Source organism: Molossus molossus, unplaced genomic scaffold (assembly GCF_014108415.1).
Source record: "Molossus molossus isolate mMolMol1 unplaced genomic scaffold, mMolMol1.p scaffold_m16_p_15, whole genome shotgun sequence".
NCBI classification, from domain to species: Eukaryota; Metazoa; Chordata; class Mammalia; order Chiroptera; family Molossidae; genus Molossus; species Molossus molossus.
The window spans coordinates 25,291,521-25,313,259 of NW_023425350.1; the positions used below are offsets into that span (position 1 = coordinate 25,291,521).

Consider the following 21,739-nt stretch of genomic DNA (forward strand, 5'->3'; position numbering starts at 1 on the left):
TTAGCTTATTGTGAAACAGCATGTGATTATAAAATAGGACACTCAACTGGTTCAGAACATGAATCCTTTTTAAAATTCTACTAACATCATTTTTTAAAAGGGTGAAGCAGGGAATTTTAAGTAAACCAGGTCAGCTTTTAACAAGCTCTATATCAAAACACCTTATAGTAATGACATATGCATCTTACTATACTATGGAGGAGTCTGTCATTACCTGGTAGGTGCTCTTGACTGGCATATGAACAATGAGAGAATTCTTGGATCATTTCCAACAAGTCTGTCTAATCCCTTATTAGAAACAGCTAACACTGATGCTCTAAATGTGCTTATTTTTTCTTTATTGATATTTAGAGAGAGAGGAAGGGAGAGGGAGAGAGAGATAGAAACATCGATGAGAGAGAACATCGGCTGGCCACCCACTGGGGATTTGGCCCACACCTGGGCATGTGCCCCAACTGGCAATCGAACCAGCAACCTCTTGGTGCATGGGTCAACGCTCAACCACAGAGCCACACTGGCTGGGCTAAATGTGCTTATTTTAAATGTGCTTATTTATTTATGACAACTGTGCTTCTGACCTTTTTAGTGTCAGGGCTCACCATTTCTTTTGTTCATTAAACTTAGTAATCAAAATTAAGATTAATTAAAAAATAATTTTTTTTCAAAATAAAAAAGTCCGGCCTGTGTGGCTCAATGGTTGAGCATCGACCCATGCATCAAGAGGTTGCCAGTTCAATTCCTGGTCAGGACATACGCCCAGGTTGTGGGACTGACCCCCGGTGTGGGGGCATGCAGGAGGCAGCCAGTCGATGTTCTCTCTCATCGATGTTTCTCTCTCTCTCTCCCACTCACTTCCTCTGTCTGTAAAATCAAAAAAGAAAAAAAAATTAAGATTAATTTTAATAATTCTAAAAACAACCACTATTTTATTTTATTTTATTTTTTTTAATCCTCACCTGAGGACACTTTTTTGTTCAGGTAGAGTGGGAGGGGGAGAGAGAGAGAGAGAGAGAAACATCGATGTGAAAGGGACACATCGACCGCACGACCGACCAGGGCCGGGGACAAACTGCAACCGAGGTACATGCCCTTAGCGGGAACCGAACCCGGGTCTCTCGGGACCGCAGGCGGATGCTCTAACCACTGAGCCAAACCGGCCAGGGCGAAACAACCACTATTTTAAAATGTCTAGACGGCAGTGAAGAAAATTATGTCAGTCACTCTAGCGGCAAACTCCAAATTCACTTTAAAAAAAAAAAAATTAATCCTCACCCAAGGATATTTTTCCATTGATTTTAAATAGAGTGGAAGGGAGACAGAGAGAGAAAAAGAGAGAAAGAAACATCTATGTGAAAGAGACACATCAACTGGTTGCCCACGTACGTGCCCTTGACCAGAAATCTAACACAAGACCCTTTGGTCCCCAGGCTAATTTTCTAACTGCTAAGCCAAACCGGCTAGGGCAAAATCACTTCTAATTTAGTTTGTCATATTAAAAATCCATACCACTGTAATTGGATAGAGAGGATTCTGAATTGATAATAGAAGAACTTTGTTGCCTCCTGATGGATCATCAGTATTTCCTGGCCGAGTGATTCTTTTGCTTGTAGAATAGTTGAAAAAAGCCTGTTGACCAGCAATGTACACAGGTTCATCTGCAGCAAACGTCACACACTCTTTGGCACTATCTATGTTCTCAAATTCCACTAGAGCCTGTCGTTTAAATGGCATCATCATCACATAGCTGAAAGGGAGATTGGGAGGGAATACCCAAATAGAATAATTTCAATTAACATTATCTGTTTTCAATCAAGTAAAAGTAGACTTTATTAAAAATGTATCAAATCATACAGATTAGTATTCTTCACCAGCTGTATCCGAGGTCAGTCAACTCTTAAATCATCCAAATAAATTGTGCTCTACCGGGTAGATGGTGCATATTTGAAAGCTTATCCTCCTATGATTGAAAGGTTATGCCTTTCATGCCTTCCTCAGGAACAATTTTCTGTTATCAGTTACTAATGACACCACCCAGTTTATTCCTCAGGCTGCCACTCCCCAGTGGCATTAGAAAATATCTAGCTACAGAAACCAACAGTGATAAAACCCAACAGAAGTTTAGCAGATGGGACCCCTAAAAATAGAAACTACTACCTCTACTAATTTTTCCAAATAAATAAGTGCCCACTCTAACAAATTACTACACTTTCACTTATCCTACTAAAAACAGAGAACCAAAGATAAACAAAAGTAATTGCAAAGTGACCAAATTTCATACCAATAGTCTTCCCCCAAATATTTTAAATATTAAAGAATGTGAAAAGATAGACACTAGAATATGGTAATCATGGTTGCCTATGGACAAGAAGGTGAAGTATTTACTTTTCACTGTACACTCTTGGGAGTAGGAATGCATTTTAATACATGAAATGAAAAATAAAGAAATGGCCAAGCCAGTGTGGCTCAGTGGTTGAGCGTCAACCCATGCACCAAGAGGTTGCTGGTTCAATTCCCAGTCAGGGCACATACTCAGGTTGTGGGCCATGCAGGAGGTAGCCAACTGATGTTCTCTCTCATGAATGTTTCTATCTCTCCCTCAAAAAATTTTTTAAAAAAAATAAAGAAATGAAAGGAGGGACAAAGGTCAAGATGGAGGTGTAGGTGAACGTGGTATTGTGTCCGCCTACAACCACATCAAAGTAACAACTAAACTACAAAACAACCATCATTCAAAACCGCCTGAAATCAAGCTGAATGGAAGTCCTTCAACTACGGAATTAAAGAAGCGGCATCCAGACTGGTAGGAGGGTGGAGGCCGATGTGCGGGTCCCACACCCATGTGTGGCGGATAAAAATCAGGAGGACACCTCGGCTGGGAAGGTCCTCCCTGAGGACTGAGGGGTCCCCGTCCCACACCAGGTGCCCTGATCAGGGTTCCAGTGCCAGGAAGAGAATCCCCATAACCTCTGGCTGAAAAAACCAGCGGGAACTGAGGCTCAGGGAAGCTGAGGTGGCTGGAGCCCCAGGCAGCTCCTTAAAGGGCCCGCGCACGGACTTATCGGACTCTCTCCCTCTAAACTTGGAGGGGAGGCAGCTCGAGGGGCACCAGAGACATACAGGGAAGAACTGAGCTGTTTGGCACTGGAGCGAGGGCTGGAGAGGGGGCTTTTTCTGGGACAAACGTGCTGTCAGAGGCCTTTATTCCTATGGTGAGCCCTTCGCTGGGGCGGCAGACAGTCGCCATATCTGAGACTCCAGCAACCTGGCTCTCACTGGTAGCCCCGCCCCGGTGATTCCCTGAGGCCCCGCCCCACCCAACTTCCAGGCCTACCCAGCTGTTGCCAGTTTCTTTACCATAGGATTGGCCTGTCTTGGATCCGGCTTCAGGTTTTCCTAAATTCTTTCAAACAAGCAGCATCTGGTCTCAGCTAGCCCCATACCTCTCGTTAAGTAATACACAGAAACAAACACAGGGAGGCAGCCAAAATGAGGAGACAAAGAAACAGGTCCCAAATGAAAGAACAGGACAAAACCCCAGGAAAAGAACCAAGTTAAATGGAGATAAGAAACCTAACAGATGCTGAGTTCAAAACACTGTTATAAGGATGCTCAATGGACTTAGTGAGGGGCCTCAAGAACATAAAAAAGGACCAGTCAGAAATGAAGGAGGCACTAACTGAAATAAAGAATAATTTACACACATTCGATAGTAGAGTGGGTAAAGCCAAGAAGCAAACCATTGATTTGGAATATAAGGAAGCAAAAACACCCAATCAGAACAGCAAAAAGAAAAAAAAAATCCAAAAAAATGAGGATGATGTAAGGAGCCTCTGGGACAATTTTAAGCGTGCCAACATTTGCATCTTGGGGATGCCAGAAGGAGAAGAGAGAGAACAAGAAATCGAAAACCTGTTTGAAACAATAATGGCAGAAAACTTCCCTAACTTGGTAAAGGAAACAGACATACAAGTCCAGGAAGCACAGAGAGTCCCAAACAAGATGAACCCCAAGAGGCCCACACTAAGACACATCATTATCAAAATGCAAAAGGTTCAAGACAAAGAGAGAATCTTAAAAGCAGCAAGAGAAAAGCTGTTAGTTGCCTACAAGGGAGTTCCCATAAGGCTGTCAGCTGATTTCTCAAAAGAAACTTTGCAGGCCAGAAGGGAGTGGCAAGAAATATTCAGAGTGATGAAAAGCAAGAACCTACAACCAAGATTACTCTATCCTGCAAAGTTGTCATTTAGAATCGATGGACATATAAAGTCTTTCCCAGACAAGGGAAAGCTAAAGGAGTTCATCACCACCAAACCATCATCATATGAAATGCTGAAGGGTGTTCTTGAAGAAAAAGATAAAAAATATGAACAAACAAAATGGCGATGAATACATATCTATTGACAATTGAATCTACAAACAAAATGAACAAGCAGAACAGAAACATTCTCATAGATATAGAGAACATTTTGTTGGTTGCCAGCTAGGGGGATTAGGGGAATGGGTGAAAAAGGTGAAGGGATTAAGTACAAATTGGTTGCTAGACTGACAAACCTCAAAGGGAAGGGGGACTGGAGGGTGGAAAGAAATAAACCAAAAACTTATATGCATATATGCATAACCAATGGGCATAGACAACAGTGTGGGGAAAGACAGGAGGGGGCGGGAGTGAGGAGGACGGGGTCAATGGGGGAAAAATAAGGAACATCTGTAATACATTCAACAATAGAGATAAAAAATAAATAAAACAATTTTTTTTTTTTAAATGAAAGAAGGCAAGAGAGAAATCAGAGCATGGAGATCACAAGAGGGGAAAAACATGTCCTCTACTCACAGAAACAAGAACCTTAAAAATGTTTTTAAATACAGTTAACATGGTCTTTATAATAGTGGAAGGCCGAAGAAATAACCTCAGGTCAAGTCCCTGGTGACAACACTGCTGCTCAATCAGGCATCCGGGACCTACTGCTACACTTTAGAAATAGGCAAATGGTTTAAAAAACAGACCACTCAGTAGCCTGACAAATTATGTAATTGCTTATGAATTTCATCCCCCTCATTTATAAAACTTGGAAGGACTGTAACCAAGATTATAGTTACACAAACTGCTTGCCTTGCCTCATTCATCTTTATAGCCTCAAAATCTATAAAAAAGAGCCTGGCACATAACAGGCATTCAATCAATATTTGTTGGTCTATGAGGCTTGTTAGCTCTCCCCACTCACATCATGCAAAATTAAAGAAGAAAATACAGAAACAATAAAGCCTTGGGTTTAAAGAGTCACCCTATAGATACAAAATATAAGTCCTAAGAGAGAAACGTTCCCTTTACTCCTTGCTGAAGTTCTAAAGTCTTGAGTACATAAAAATAGAAAACCCTGGAATCAGGTCTATGCTAAAGAATTTTTTAAAAAATAAATATTCTATTACAAATATAAGTTGGTTTAATAGATAACTGATAATACCAAGTAAATATGTTAGTAATGGCCTATGGTTTTTTGGGAAGAAAAATTATAAAGATAAAAAAATAAATTATTTGTTGGCCTGTTATCGATCTGTCAGTGTAAAACTGCTTTCTAGAACTACAATAAGAAGTGAGGTGGAAGCACAGACTTAAAAGTTAAAAAAGTTACCCAGGAAAGTGGTCTCCCATGAAGACAGAGAAAGGAAAATCAAAGTATCACAGATATTTTAAGAATCCACTTAAATTGTCTGGTATATAATTTTTTAAAAATCTTTGAAAAGCATTAATATAAAGATTGACAGACCAAAGAGAAAAGAAAATAGACAAAAAGGCTAAGGGACATGGTGGGTGCTTTCAACTTACAGCTCAAGACATGCTGACTAAATTTAAAATAAAAACAGGAGGAGGCAAAAGATTTACTACGCAAATTAGGTCTCAAAAGTTCTGTTATAAAATTTTAAACTAATCACTACCTAGCATCCCCTCCTTTAATGGGAGGGGGAATAAAAATAAATACATGGACGAGGGGAAGAGAGAAAAAAAGACTCAGTATATATTTTTAAATATTCTTTTGATTATAATACATTAATATACTACAGAATAAAAACAAAATATATAGCAATTTTATTATTCTGACACAATCATTCTCAACATCTTGTTAATAATTTCTCTTGAACTTCTTTCCTATGCATCTAGTTTTTAGGTAACAGATTTACTAAATGTTGAATTTGATGATTCACCTTTTTAAATATGAACAGTTTCTATATAATCTTTATAATTACACATCACAAAATAAACAAACAGCAAGGTTCTATAAATACAATATTTTGAAGCAAAACACCTGCTTTTCATTGGAGGCTATTCAAGGTTCTTTTAGCTTTCTAAAAAAATTTTAAATATGTTTTTATTGATTTTTTTAGAGAGAGGGGAAGGGAGAGTGAGAGAGAAACATCAATCGGCTGCCCGAAACCCGGACATGTGCCCGATGGGAAATTGAACCAGTGATCTCTTAGTGCGTGGGACGATGCTCAATCCACTGAGCCACACTGGCCGGCAGTTCTTTCAGCTTTAATAGCAGTCGTTTATTCAGCATCATTTCATACACCTGAAACTCCTAATATTCATATTTATGCCAATTAAGTTCTTAATTATACACTTCTTTGTTCCAATGATTTCACTTTTCTATCCACATAACTACCAATCTTGAGGGCAGAATGATGTACTAGGCAAGTTAACCAAATAACATTTATATATGGAACACTTTACTACGGATGAAGTATCAAACAGTACAGAGTCTAAAACTGAACAGTCCACCCAAAAGTAACTCAAATTACTCACCAACTCAAACACATAGTTCTATTTCTTTAATTGTAACATTCAGGTCATGGTCATAATTAACATCAAAGTCTCCAACTATATTTTCTCATCAACTTGTTTTTCTCACATTGCTTCAGTATTTCTTGGCTATAAGAAAATAACTTTCAAAGCCCTAAATATATCAGAACAAAAGAAAAATAAACCAGAAATAACCGTCTCTTTATAACTCCATGGGACAATGCACCACTCAGAAGGTCCTCATAGTTAATGGAGTTAGTCTAGTGCCAAATCTAAATAAGGTCCAAGGAGTCTGCTTCAATACATAACTCTCCGGACAGACTTAACTTCCAAAATCCACTCCAAATGACTAAGACATGATATGGTCATCTTAGTGATACTTCGAGAAATGAGTTTTCTTATGCCCATGTGGATTCCCAATTTGTACCTCCAAGGACAAATAATATATATCAGTCAGTGATTTCCGAGGTACATAAGTTTAAGATAACAGGTGTGCCGAGTTATCTATCTTTTGATGAAATCATCAAAGAGATTGATAAAAAAGATGCCATGATAAAAGGTATCACTGAAAACTACTCCTACTCCTCAGGAGCAATGATTCTTTTCTGTTGGACATCTCTGATCACTCCCTTATCATCTATTTATGCATCATCCTTTCAATACACAAAAATTCCATATAAATTTTTATAAAATTGAAGCAATCAAGCTATCACATCAATTATAGTGCAATTTCTCTCCTGTTTATATATTTTGATTTAGTCTGTGTCACTGAGGCCTAAAACAAAAACCCCAAACATATTTATCAAGAAAAAAAATAATAAAAATCAACTCTAGATCATCCATGCTAAGAAGCGGACATACTCCCAAAATAATTTTAAAAGAATTTTTAAGTATCTATTTTTGGTTGCAGGTTCACTTTTCTAATTATGTTTTCACTTAAGTCAATATTCTTAAGCACACACCAGCTGTGGTAAGAGAAAGGAGGAGCCTGAGTGAATATAAAACACAAACTGAAGATGGCGGCGTAGGTAAACGTGTCCTCCCACAACCACATCAAAGTTACAACTAAACTACAGAACAACCATCATTCAAAACCGCCTGAAATCAAGCTGAATGGAAGTCCTACAACTACGGGATTAAAGCAGCAGCCACATGGAGACTGGTAGGAGGGGCGGCGGCGCGACAGGCTGGTCCCACACCCAAGTGTGGTGGATAAAAATCAGGAGGACACCTCAGCTGGGAAGGTCTTTCCTGAGGACTGAGGGGTCCCCGTCCCACATCAGGTGCCCTGCTCAGGGTTCCAGTGCCAGGAAGAGAATCCCCATAACTTCTGGCTGGAAAAACCAGCGGGAACTGAGGCTCAGGGAGGCTGAAGCAGCTGGAGCCCCAGGCAGCTCCTTAAAGGGCCCGCGCAAGGATTTATCGGACTCACTCCCTCTAAGCCTGGAGGGGAGGCAGCTCTCGAGGGGCACCAGAGACACACAGGGAAGAACTGAGCTGTTTGGCACTGGAGCAAGGGCTGGAGAGGGGGCTTTCTCCGGGACAAACATGCTGTCAGAGGCCTTTATTCCTTTGGTGAGCCCTTCCCTGGGGTGGGCAGACTGAAGCCATATCTGGGACTCCAGCAACCTGGCTCACACTGGTAGCCCCGCTCTGGTGATTCCCTGAGGCCCCGCCCCGCCCCACCCAACTTTCAGGCCCACCCAACTTTCAGGCCCACCCAACTTTCAGGCCCACCCAACTTTCAGGCCCACCCAAGCTGTTGCCACTTGCTTAACCATAGGATTGGCCTGTCTTGGATCCTGCTTCAGGTTTTTCCTAAATTCTTTCAAACGAGCAGCATCTGGTCTCAGCGAGCCCCATACCTCTTGTTAAGTAATACACAGAAACAAACACAGGGAGGCAGCCAAAATGAGGAGACAAAGAAACAGGTCCCAAATGAAAGAACAGAACAAAACCCCAAAAGAACTAAGTGAAATGGAGAAAAGGAACCTAACAGATGCTGAGTTCAAAATACTGCTTATAAGGATGCTCAATGAACTTAGTGAGAACCTCAGTGAACTTAGTGAGGGCCTCAAGAGCATAAAAAAGGACCAGTCAGAAATCATGGATGCACAGTTAGAATTGAAGGAGGCATTAACTGAAATAAAGAATAATTTACACAGCTTCAATAATAGAGTACATAAATCCAAGGAGCAAACCATCGATTTGGAATATAAGGAATCAAAAAATGCCCAATCAGAACAGCAAAAAGAAAAAAGAATCCAACAAAATGAGGATAGTGTAAGGAGCCTCTGGGACAACTTCAAGCGTGCCAACATTCGCATCTTGGGGGTGCCAGAAGGAGAAGAGCGAGAACAAGAAATCGAAAACCTGTTTGAAACAATAATGGCAGAAAACTTTCCTAACTTGGTGGAGGAAACAGACATACAAGTCCAGGAAGCACAGAGAGTCCCAAACAAGATGAACCCCAAGAGGCCCACACCAAGACACATCATCATCAAAATGCAAAAGGTTCAAGACAAAGAGAGAATCTTAAAAGCAGCAAGAGAAAGGCAGCTAGTTATCTACAAGGGAGTTCCCATAAGGCTGTCAGCTGATTTCTCAAAAGAAACTTTGCAGGCCAGAAGGGAGTGGCAAGAAATATTCAGAGTGATGAAAAGCAAGAACCTACAACCAAGATTACTCTATCCTGCAAAGCTGTCATTTAGAATTGATGGCCATATAAAGACTTTCCCAGACAAGAAAAAGTTAAAGGAGTTCATCACCACCAAACCGTTATTATATGAAATGATGAAGGGTCTTTTTGAAGAAAAAGATACATGAACAAACAAAATGGCAATGAATACATATCTATCAACAATGAATCTACAAACAAAATGAACCGGTAGAACGGAAACATTCTCATAGATACAGAGAACATTTTGTTGGTTGCCAGTTGGAATGGGGGTGGGAGGAATGGGTGAAAAAAGTGAAGAGATTAAGAAGTACAAATTCATTGCTAGACTGACAAACCTCAAAGGGAAAGGGGTTGGGGTGGTGGGAAGAGATAAACCAAAGAACTTATATGCATAACCAATGGACACAGACAATAGTGTGGGAAAAGGCGGGAGGGGGGCGGGAGTGGGGAGGAAGGGGGTCAATGGGGGAAAAATGTGGAACATCTGTAATACATTTTACATTCAACAATAAAGATTTAAAAAAAAAGAAAGAAAAAAAACAGTAAAAAAAAACACAAACTGAGAACAAGCTAGGATAAAATACTGACTTCTCATGATCTCATAACTCACAGCAAAATGTAGCTAAGCAAGTAATGCCTACCCTTCCTCTATCCAATCTTAGTTGCCAATTCCTAAGTATTTCAAAATAATTTTTTTTAAATCAGTATTTAAGTACCACTAACCACTATAAACTTTGAAGATGAAGAGTGTAATCAACTCATTCGTTTAAAGCAGTGTTTAAGGAATCATGGACTCATTTGAAAATCAGCTAAAAGAAGCAATAATCAATTTTACATACAACCTGGTTGGGGAGTGACAGGTGATCATAGCCACAAAAAGACATCCATGCACCATCTCAGAAAGGTTAAAAACAAGATTCCAAAGAAATACTGTGAAAATCAAACTTGATATATGCCAGAGTTCAAGGTCAAGGCAGTTGCAACCAAGCAAGGCTTTTTCTACCATACTATGTTCAGTTTTATAAAGTTTTATGAAGTCCCTATTGTCCTTACCATATTGTCCCAAATTTTTCCAGAGCCTCCACAAGATCTGCTTCCACCACAGATTCACAGAGTCCTCGAACATGAACAACGGGTGAAACAGAAACTTTATGATGACTTCCACCTGCCTCCTAGCAAGAGAAAATAATTTGTAATTTTAAACTTTAAAAATCCAAATGGCATCTTTTAGTACATTCAGCTCTGCCTTAAAAAGCAAACATTTTTTAAAAGTTAGCAAAAGGACCTAAAAGTAAAATCACCAATTAAACGTCTGGCATGAAAACTTTGATGTCTTAAAAGGGGGCATTCTTTCTCAATAAGAAGTAAAAATAACTTAATAACTTATTTTAACTTAAGAAAATCTCAGAAAAAAATTTCAGCAGATGACACAGAGCATGCTAATACTGGAAATACATTTTATACTCATAATTTCATAGTTTTACCTCCAAAAAATCAAAATCTCAAGTAGTCCAAATGCACAAATAGTCCCAATTTAAAATTTTTAACATAAAGATAATAAACTTTATTTATCCTGTAATACAGTAGATTTATATCATCTTTTGTCCTTGTTTAACTGGTTACCAAGTCCCATTATTACTTGAATTTACTCAACAGTACACCTGACAACTTAAATTTACACAAGGTACCATTCCTTGTTGATGAACAGGGAATATGCAGAAACAAAAACCTTCCAGGACTTCTATGGGGTATTCTGCATCTTTGAATATGCTCAGCAGGAAGTTTTAAAATGTAAGTATATGTTCTTATAATTTATTTTAAAAGGGACTATAGGAGAATTACTTTGAAAAGTAAAATAGCTCTCTCATTTACTTATTCAAATTCTACTAAACAAAGATTTATATTTACAGCTAGCCACTGGGCACCTCTCTTGCATCATTTCAGAAATGACTTCCACGTACAATTAATTCACGTGTGTGTGTATACATATATATCCCAAAAATCTATTAAATGAAATGTTTTTTTTGTCCTCCAATCAAACGAAACTTAAATCACTATAAAACTTAAGAATCATATTAAGAAAATCAAATCCCTTTATGGCTATTTCAAAAGACATACCAATTTTTTAAATTATAATTATTATAATAAAATTATTTTATTATAATAAATTATTATAATTTATTATTATAAAGTCTAGAAAAATAGACTTATGTGTTGCCAATAAAAAATTATGTCAGAGTTTAAAGGAAAGAAATGATTTAAATATGTAAAGTAACCATGGTACATGATTGTCACAGTCAACAATTTTATTCCTTTGCAAATACTAATTCAATCCTCAGAATTTCATTTGAATTACTCACATTTAGTCTCTTCTATGCTTACAGATATTTAAAATAAATCATTCTTTTTTTTTTTATCCTCACCTGGGGATATTTTTCTATTTATCTTTAGGTAGAGAGAGAGGAAGGAGAAGGGGGAGAGAGAGAGACACCGACGTGAGAGGGACACATCGAATGGCTGCCTCCCGCCCAACCCCGACCAGGGCTGGGTACGAACCATAACTGAGGCATGTGCCCTTGGCTGGAATCGAACCCGGGACTCATTGGTCCGCAAGCTGACGCTTACCACTGAGCCAAACTGGCCAGAGCTAAAATAAATCATTCTTATTTTTCCCTATGTAAAACAACATTCTCTTAGCAACCTTAACAAATGAAATCCGCCCTGGCCGGTTTGGCTCAGCGGTTAGAGTGTCCGCCTGCGGTCCCGAGAGACCCGGGTTCGGTTCCCGCTAAGGGCATGTACCTCGGTTGCAGTTTGTCCCCGGCCCTGGTTGGTCGTGCGGGTGGCAGCCACTCGATGTGTCCCTTTCACGTCGATGTTTCCCTCTCTCTCTTCCTCTCTCTCCCTCCCACTCTGTCTGTACAAAAAATGGAAAAATGTCCTCGGATGAGGATAAAAAAAAAAAAAAAATGAAATCCTGCCTACATGAAATTCAACAACAAAATGCACATTATCACAATTAAGCTCTTAAATATAACTGGACAACAATATTGTAGGAAGAGAGCACTAAATAAAACCAAAAACCTGAATTCAGATCTACATTTAAAATATAAATAACAAGTTTTATTCTAAAAATAATTAGACAATAATAAAAAGCAAGAAATAAGATAGTCATCTCCATTGAGCCTTAGAAATCAGCTGGCAAAGGTAAAATGCAAAAGAAAACTGATACTCTTCAAGAAGTTAGTATCAAAAAACAGTGGAAGAAAAATTTCAGACTGCAACTAAAAAGAATCAAATGCAATATATGAGCCTTCATGTTATAATAGATAAAAACTGCTGTAAAAGACATCCTAGGGACAACTGGAGAACTTAAATAGGATATTAGATTATATAATGTGATTACTGTCTTAGTACCATGATAATGGTAATGATATAGGAAAGAGTATCTCTATTCTTAGGAATAGCTGGGATATCTAAGGATAAATGTGATGTCTATAACTTACTTTCAAATAGTTTAGAAAAACATGTATGTACTCAAATACAGACATATATAGAGATAAAAATCCCAAATAACAAAATGTTAAAAACTACATCTTAATTGAACATTTTATACAACAAAAAGTTAGGAAAACATTTTATCATACAATATTTAAGACCTACAGAAGGGTACAAAGAACAATATAATTTACTACCCAGTCTAATAATGAAACTACCACTCAGTTGAACACATCTCCTCCTCCTACCTCCCTTTCCATCATGGATAACGACTATCTTGTATATAGTACTAAAGAACATAACTTTTTTTCAAATTGGACTTCTCACAAAGAAATGGATTACAGGACCAACTTAAAAATCCCTCAAAAGATCTGACTTTAATAATTATTTAATTATACTTCCCAAGTGAAACAGATGGGGACTCAAGCCATTCTATAAAAGTTGGAAAATACTGAATGCTATCAATATGGTATTTAGGAGAAGATATGATTATCTCAACCTCAAGGCAGAAAACATCCCATACCCCTTGTATTTCCCTTATTCCCACTCAATAAATTTGCCATTCATGATTTACCTACCTTGGTATTTCTCCATTTTAAATTATGTCTCCTTTTCTTGAATTTTAAAATTTCTCACCCTTTCTGTAGTTCATTTTAAAAGAAAAAAAACCCTAGGGTTGTTTCCAAATATAAAACTGGCATATTAAGGATATCTTTTCAAACTGTATTTTCACCCATCTGTTCTGCCCTCCCAAATACTTTTCTTAAATCAATACTTTCTTGGGACAAGCAAAGCTCTATAACCACAGCCATCACCAGGTTGGGTCTTGGTCCACCCTGGCCCATCATGCTTCTGGTCTCCTGCTGGGGCCACAGCCACCTCGGTTTCTGCCAAGGCAGCACACGGGGAGATGGTACACACTTTCCCAAAGCAGGGCCAGACCTGCGTGGTGCACTGCACGGGGATGCTTGAAGATGGAAATATATCTGATTTCCTCGGGGACAGAAATAAGCCCTTTAAGTTTATGCTAGGCAAGCAGAAGGTGATCAGAGGCTGGGAAGAAGGGGTTAACCAGATGAGTATGGTGCAGAGAGCCAAACTGACAGACTATCTCCCCAGACTATGCCCATGGTTCTACTGGGCACCCAGTCATCATCCCACCAAATGCCACTCTGGTCTTTGCCAGAGAGCTTCTAAAACTGGAATGACAGCCCTGGCCGGTTTGGCTCAGCGGTTAGAGCTTCGGCCTGCGGTCCCGAGAGACCCGGGTTTGGTTCCCGCTAAGGGCATGTACCTCGGTTGCAGTTTGTCCCCGGCCCTGGTTGGTCGTGCGGGTGGCGGCCACTCGATGTGTCCCTTTCACATCGATGTTTCTCTCTCTCTTCCTCTCTCCCCCTCCCACTCTACCTGAACAAAAAATGGAAAAATGTCCTCAGGTGAGGATAAAAAAAAAAGAAAAAAAAAAAAAAACTGGAATGACAGTAATGGCCTACTCCTTGAGCGCTCTGTTCTCGGATGTGCCACGTAGGGATCTGCTGGAGCTTTTCCTGATGTTCCACTATACTCTCTACATGAACATCTGCTCTGAATGTGTCCTTCCTCTTTCTCCTCGTGTGTGTGTTGCTCTAAACTATATACAATAAACCTCAAGTTATTCTTTTTTTTTTCATTTTGGGATGAAGATGCAATCTTTTGGATCTAGGTTTCCAATTAAGTATTAGTCAAGGAGTAACAGCACAAGTAATGGGTTAACTTCAGACTAGGAACTGGTGCGGGGGGACGCAAGAATCTTTTATTTTTGGATAATATTTTTTATCTACTATATAGTAAACATTCTTTTTTTTTTTATTATTTTTATTTTTTATCCTCACCCGAGGACATTTTCTGTTCAGACAGAGTGGGAGGGAGAGAGAGGAAGAGAGAGAGAGAGAAACATCGACGTGAAAGGGACACTTCAAGTGGCTGCCACCCGCATGACCAACCAGGGCCAGGGACAAACTGCAACCGAGGTACGTGCCCTTAGCGGGAACCGAACCCGGGTCTCTCTGGACCACAGGCCGACGCTCTAACCGCTATAGTAAACATTCTTGCTGCTGAGCTGCAAAGCCAGATTTGAGTTGCTGTTGAGGTCCAAATTATCTCCAAGTTGACTGATGTCTTTGGGTTGATTTAAGAGCCCTACCCGAAACTGAAGGGGGGAGGGAGAAAGCCCTTGCCTCCACTGCCCCATCACACTCTCCCTTTAAACCCTCTGCCTTTTAAAAGCAAATCAGTGATGTTGGACACTATAGGCATCTGTCCCTGGGCCAGCAGGAACCTCTGAAGCCTTCTTCATGGCTTGGTTCCCCACCCCATCCTGTGTGTGGTTTTCTTTCCTAAGATATTCAAGACTTTTATAGAGGTTCCACTTCCTAAATTTTAAGAACTTTAATTGAAAGTTTAAATTGAAGGTGCTGTTTGCAGACCGGAACCACCCAACAAGAGTCCAGCCATCCATGACAAAGCCTTAAATGTTGTCTTAAGAAAATGATGTGTGTGGGTGGGGGGGGCGGATCAGTGGAGAAAGAAAGGGGGGGACACCTATTATACTTTCAATAAAGATGAATTTTAAAAAATAATATATATGAAAGAAAATGACGCTATGCTGATCAACATAGCTTCAGCATCTCCTGCTTTTTGATGCTCAGCTTCCCGCTCTTCCTTCCCCCCCCTTCCCCACCCCCATCTCACTCCTTTGTTGTCCTGTGTAGTGATTTGGTGAAATAAATCATTGCTGCCTACCCCCCCACCCCTGCAAGTTTTTGTATTGCAATTAAAGTGCTTTATGCTGACTTTTCTCAAAAAAATTTTTTTTTGCCCTAGCTGGTGTGGTTTAGTGGTTAGAAAATCCACCCACACACTGAAGGATTGTGGGTTCGATTCCCAGTTAAGGGCATGTACCTGGGTTGCAGGTTTGCTCCCCGGCCCTGGTGGGGGGGGGGGCTCTGGTCGGTACGGGAGGCAACCAATCCGATGCGTCTCTCTCACACAGATGTTTTTCTCTCTCCCTTTTTTCTTTTCTTATTTCTACCTATACTACACACTGATAATAAGAAATCTGAAGTCATTTGTAGACCATGAACAAAATAGTTTTAAGGGGCAGCTGCAAATACACTAAGTTTAGAGTTTAACTATATTTTTTTCTTATTAAACAATCACATCTCTTTACTTGGTCTTTTCCTGTTTAAAAGAAACGATATAGCAGATCCAAGATACGGGATCCAAAGTTTTTAGATACATTTGATCACCCAACGGAGCAAAGATTAAAAAGAACAGCCATATGATTCAAATAACTTTTTTTTTTTTTTTTAAATCCTCACCCGAGGACATTTTTTGTTCAGGTAGAGTGGGAGGGAGAGAGAGGAAGAGAGAGAGAGAGAGAGAGAAACATCGATGTGAAAGGGACACATCGAGTGGCTGCCACCCGCACAACCGACCAGGGCCAGGGACAAACTGCAACCAAGGTACATGCCCTTAGCGGGAACCGAACCCGGGTCTCTCGGGACCACAGGCTGATGCTCTAACCGCTGAGCCAAACCGGCCAGGGCTCAAATAACTTTTTAAAAATAATCTTTTTTTCCCCTCATGTACTATAAACCCTTTGGTTTTGCCTACCCAGAACCCCTTCCCACTTCTGGCTAAACACGCCAAAAAAAGAAAGAAAAAAAAAAACCTTGTCAACTCCATATTATTATATTGGTATTCTCAATCACATAGAAACATCTCCCAAACTTCAGAGATAGCACAGTGATTAGCTGAGGGAATAAAACAGGAGATTAAAAAAAAAAAAAAGAAATGGTTGATTCGAGGAGATAAACATGGGCACTAGGGAATAGACAGTGTTTTCTTTATTTGCTAGTTATAAGATAGAGCTGAGCCCAGCCAGTGTGGCTCAGTGGTTGAGCATCGACCCATGCACCAAGAGGTCTTGGGTTTGATCACAGTCAGGGTACATTCCCAGGTTGTGGGCCCAGTCCCCAGTGGGGGGCATGCAGGAGGCAGCCAATCAATGTTCTCTCTCACTGATGTTTCTCTCTCTCTCTCCCTCTCCTTTCCTCTCTCTAAAATCAATAAAGAAAAAAATGGAGCTGAAACATGGAAAGAGACACAATCAAGTCTCTATGACATCATCTACATCCCTGGGTCCAGCCATGCCTGAAACTAGTGCCACAACTTGGCTTTCCTAGCTATGTGAGCCAATAGATTCCCTACCCCTGCCCCCTTCTTGTTTTGCTTAAGTTCATCTGAGTTGTTGCTGTGACTGCAACTGCAAGCTTTGCAAGTTATATTCAATTTCACAGAGGAAAAAGAAAAACAATGAATGATGCAGACTCATTGATTTTCAGATACAGAATGTTTTTTACTATTATATCACTGAGAACTGCACCTGGCACACAGTAGGGGCTCAAGAATTTTTTTTTTTTAATGAGTTAGGAGATCAAAGTGTTCATCTAATCCAACCATCTCATGTGACAGGTAATAAATTGAGTTCTAAAGCATGTTGGTTGCAGGGCCAAGGCACCTGCCTTGCTTGGGCTTATACCTTTATTAACAACTCTTTTCACGAAGAGATAAAACTCACACGAAGAAATAAAACCAAAAGATAGTAGAACCTACTGCTTTTCATTTCTTCCCAAAACTAGGCCTGAAAATCCTCACTTACTGTAGCAATTTAGCTAAAGGAGATTTTACTGCTCTAGAAGCCTCAAGGATCTGGCACTTAACTCTAGGGCACACAGCCTTGAAATGGTTTATTCCACAGAGTATAGTTACTGTGTTCACTGTCATGGTCTCTAAGCTTTTCCTGTGGGAGCTAAAGTAACAAAGTGACCTCATCCCATCCCCTATCACTTATTCATCCAATAAGCCATCATAATATTCCTATCATCAGTGTAATTTAGAACATTAAAGTATAATAGTGTATCTTAAATTCAAACTAGAGTCTCTACATAATACATATTCCTTTATTTGGAAATCCTAGGATCTATATTTTTATCTTGGCATTTTGCCATCTTGTAAGTCTATTTAATAAAAGCTGAAAAATAAATTTCACTGCATCCACAAACAAACCACTTTAACAATCTTTAATTTCCTGTTTACTCACTAGCAGAACAGACTAAAAGAAAAACTTGAAAGTCTCCAAAGTAAATTGGTACTCCAAAAGTTTTTATTGAAACTGGTCTTTATAAAAGCAGATCTTTCCTAAGTAACCTCCCAATTCAATTCCTCAATTACTTCTGTCAAACTGCTTTCTTAAAAGTGAGTAGATACATAAATTTACTATTAATATAATCTTGAAGGTCATGCCTGCTAAACTTAAAAACACCATTTACTCTGTAAGAATAAAGTAATTGTATAATACATAGCACAAACCTCCATAAGCAAGCTTTGTTCAACAATGTAGCCCAATGAATCTAAATCACTTGGGGAATTTCCTCTCTTCAAAATAAGTGTCATAAGACATGAATTTGAAGGATGTCTTATTTCTCATATCTAAACTATTAACTCATTTCTCTTTATACCTTAAAACATCATGATCATTCACAATGACCAATTCATCTTTAAATTAGGAGCATTTGTTGAAACATTATTTTTCTTAAATATGTACTCACTTTCCTCTTTAAATTTAGTTAATATATTATTAAAGCACTCGTGAAAATAATTATGAAAAGCCAAACAATGTAAATCTTACTTTGCACTTTACAAACTTCCAACTAGAGTTGAAAAGACTGCCCATCATTGTACCTAATCTACATTTATTTTTAACAGTTTGAGCACAGAGATATTTCTTCTCTAGGGGGGCTGAAGGACCGTTAGGGCTGAGTCAAACCCTTTTCAGTTAGATGAATTACCATCTTTCTAGATACAAGGTGGAAGACAGTAAACTTCTATTCAGAAAATTCCTGTCCTAATAGAATTTTATTATGTACAGGTTTCCAGTGGTAAGGTTTTCAAAAGAGAACCAAAAATTACATGAAGAAAAATGTTTAAAAACAGGAAAATTACACATTCATTAGATTTCACAGTGCAATGTGGGTTCTACTATTAAATAAAGCAATTCACCCTCCCTTAAGAAACATTAACAGCAGTAAGATAAACAAAAATTTGAATTTATGCCCTGGCCAGTTTGGCTCAGCTGTTGGAGCATCAGTCCTAAGACCAATGAGTTGCAGGTTCAATTCTGCTCAAGGGCACGTACCTCGGTTGTAATTCATCCCCAGCCCTGGTTGGGGTCGTATGGGGACGGCTGGTCAATGTGGCTCTATCACATCGATGTTTCTCTCTGTCTCTCTCTCTCCCTCCCTCCCACACTCCCACTCTATCTAATGATAAAATAAAAAAGAAACAAAAATTTGAATTTATAATTCAATCTGCATATATTAGTTCCTGCCTAAGTAATTTCAAAGCTGCAGTACATTAATCATGGATTACAACTTTAGGTATGGAAGGCATGTAGATCAACTTTCACATTTTACAGACTAAGAGAATCCAGCAGTTAACTGACTTTCCCAAGATCACACAGATTTTATGCTAGTTGACTTCTGACTTTCCCCCAAGTCCTGCCTGACGCTATTTCCATTGCTAGATACAATTCTCTCTGGATATATTAATTATATATTATTTTCTTCTCAACATCCTATACTATTGGCTTAATGTTTAATCTGGTTTTGTTTTTTTTAATGTTTAATAACTGATTTGTCTTTCCAAGACATTTCATGATGCTGCACGAAAACTCAAGCAAGACTTTTGGCAAAATAAACACACTGATTCAATGCATCTAAATATCAGTTATATGACTGCTTCCAAGTTCCACGATGGAATTGGCTTTGAGCATTTCTTTAAAGAAGAAATGTTCTTTCTTTATTCACACTTTCAACTTACATTTTGAATATTCCAAATAGCTAGGCACAAAAATCAAATGTAATATCTAGCCATAAGACAACTATTTTATTTAGAGGAAGAAAGAGATCCTTTTTTCAAATGTATTACAACCTTATCCATCACATCATCATATCTGAAAACTGTAACAGAAGTTTGGGGACTATAGATCAGAATTTTTTACATAAAAATTCAAACAATAGCTAAAAAGTTTCTAATTTGCCTCTTACCAAAGGAGAAAAACACTTTAATCTAATATAGAACATGTGTATAATTTCATTAATTTCCCATAGTTTGCTTTCTTAAAAATCACAATTAAAAAAAGGAAAAAAAGACCAAAAAAAATGAAGAATCAAATCACAATTAGAATGTGCTAAATGTTTAAAGAACATCTAAGTCACTAAGGCAGTTTAATGCACCCAAAACGGGCAAAAACAATTGCTTTGCTTGTTTCCTTCAAGTCTCCATCCAACTGAAGCTGAGTTACTATGTGCTATTTTCACATTCCTTCCATCTCCAGCTAACATTCTTGATGAGAGAAACAAGAATCCAAGAGCGTATGTTTAATGCAGTCCTGGGTTCAGTTCCTTTTGGGGAAGGGGGGGGCGCAAATATAAAATAAACTGTCAATGAAGAACTGAGGTGGTTTGTTTTCCTTTCAAGTAGGGATGTCCCTACTTGGTATTTTTAAAACCGAAGAGCTAAAAAACGGTACTAAGGAATAATCATAAAACTGGATAGCAAAGCATGCACGCCATATGTGCCAAGAATTTTAAAAATTTAAGTTGAACCTTCAGGGGAACTAGGGTGTGAGCGCCAGAGCGTAGTCATTTGCTCAGACTCTCCTCCGGACCCGGGCGGAGAGCAGAGGCAGCCATCCAGTGACCGTGACCAGCGCGCGGACACTGCAGGCAGAGGGGCTGAACGGGGCGAGCGGGTCGTGCAGACGCCGGAACAGTTAAACTAACAAAGAGCTCACCGCACACCTAAGCCCCCGGAGCGGAAGCCACGCCTCCCCGCCGCCCCTCCCGCGACCCTCGCCAAGTTCAGGGCCGGCAGCCGACTCGCGCAGGGCCTGCGGCCAGGCCAGGGCCGGATTCCCGATCGGGATGCGCAGAACAGGTAGGGCGAATAATAGAAGCCCAAAGAGAAGCGCCGGCGCTCCCCAGCCGGGCCAGCGCAGCAGTGAAGGAAAACAAGGCGGGCGAGAGGCCCAGAGCCCGTCCCCGCCACCGGGCCCTGCTTCCCGGGGGAGCCGCCAGGCACAGCGGACGGGGCGCCGCGCTTTGTTACCGGCTGTGAGAAGCTCCGGCCGCCGCCTCCGCTGCCGCCATCGCCCCCGCCCCGGGGCGTCGCTTCCCTGCGGTTCTCGCCTTCTTCCGCGGAGTAGTCGATCTCCCCCTCCTCGGTCTTGAGGCGCTTGGCCTGGCTCTCGTACTCCCGATCCTCCTCGTATGCCTCCCTGGGGGAGGAGGAGGACGAGGACATGGCGACGGCGGAGGGACCGGCGGGCAGGCGGGTGGGGGAGGCGGGGCGCTGCGGGCCTGGGGCCGCCGCTCAGTCCCTGCCGCGGGCAGCGCGTCTCCAGCGAGCTCTGCGCAGCCGGGCCGCCCGCAGCGACGGAGTGCTCAGGCGCCGGCTGGGTACGGAGAGCGCCCGGGGAGGAGGCTCCCCAGCGGCCGCTCCCTTGCACTAAGGAGCCAGCATTCAGCCTCACCCCGCTCCTCTGTGTCCGCTCCCAGCCCGGGGGAGCGAATCTAAGGATGGGACGAGACCGCGGCTTCCGGTCTTCCCTCCTCCCCGGATCCGCTGCCCGTCGCCCAGGCCAAGCCTCCGCCCCCGCCCCT

General features: G+C 40.4%; 1 protein-coding gene and 1 pseudogene across 3 annotated transcripts in view; one reads left to right on the forward strand and one right to left on the reverse strand.

The window, feature by feature from the left end:
* Window positions 1–21,407, reverse strand: part of HNRNPLL (heterogeneous nuclear ribonucleoprotein L like) — a 44,803-nt gene extending 23,396 nt beyond the window's left edge. For all 3 annotated transcript variants that reach the window (XM_036262968.1, XM_036262967.1, XM_036262966.1), the window contains exons 1-3: window positions 21,186–21,407; window positions 10,530–10,648; window positions 1,507–1,744 (exon numbers count right to left, since the gene is read on the reverse strand). In XM_036262968.1, the coding sequence (XP_036118861.1) occupies window positions 1,507–1,744; window positions 10,530–10,648; window positions 21,186–21,380 (552 nt within the window). In that variant the 5' untranslated portion in view covers window positions 21,381–21,407. The remainder of the gene's footprint in view (window positions 1–1,506; window positions 1,745–10,529; window positions 10,649–21,185) is intronic.
* On the forward strand, window positions 13,939–14,182 carry LOC118630810 (annotated as a pseudogene).
* Window positions 21,408–21,739: the final 332 nt, after the last annotated feature.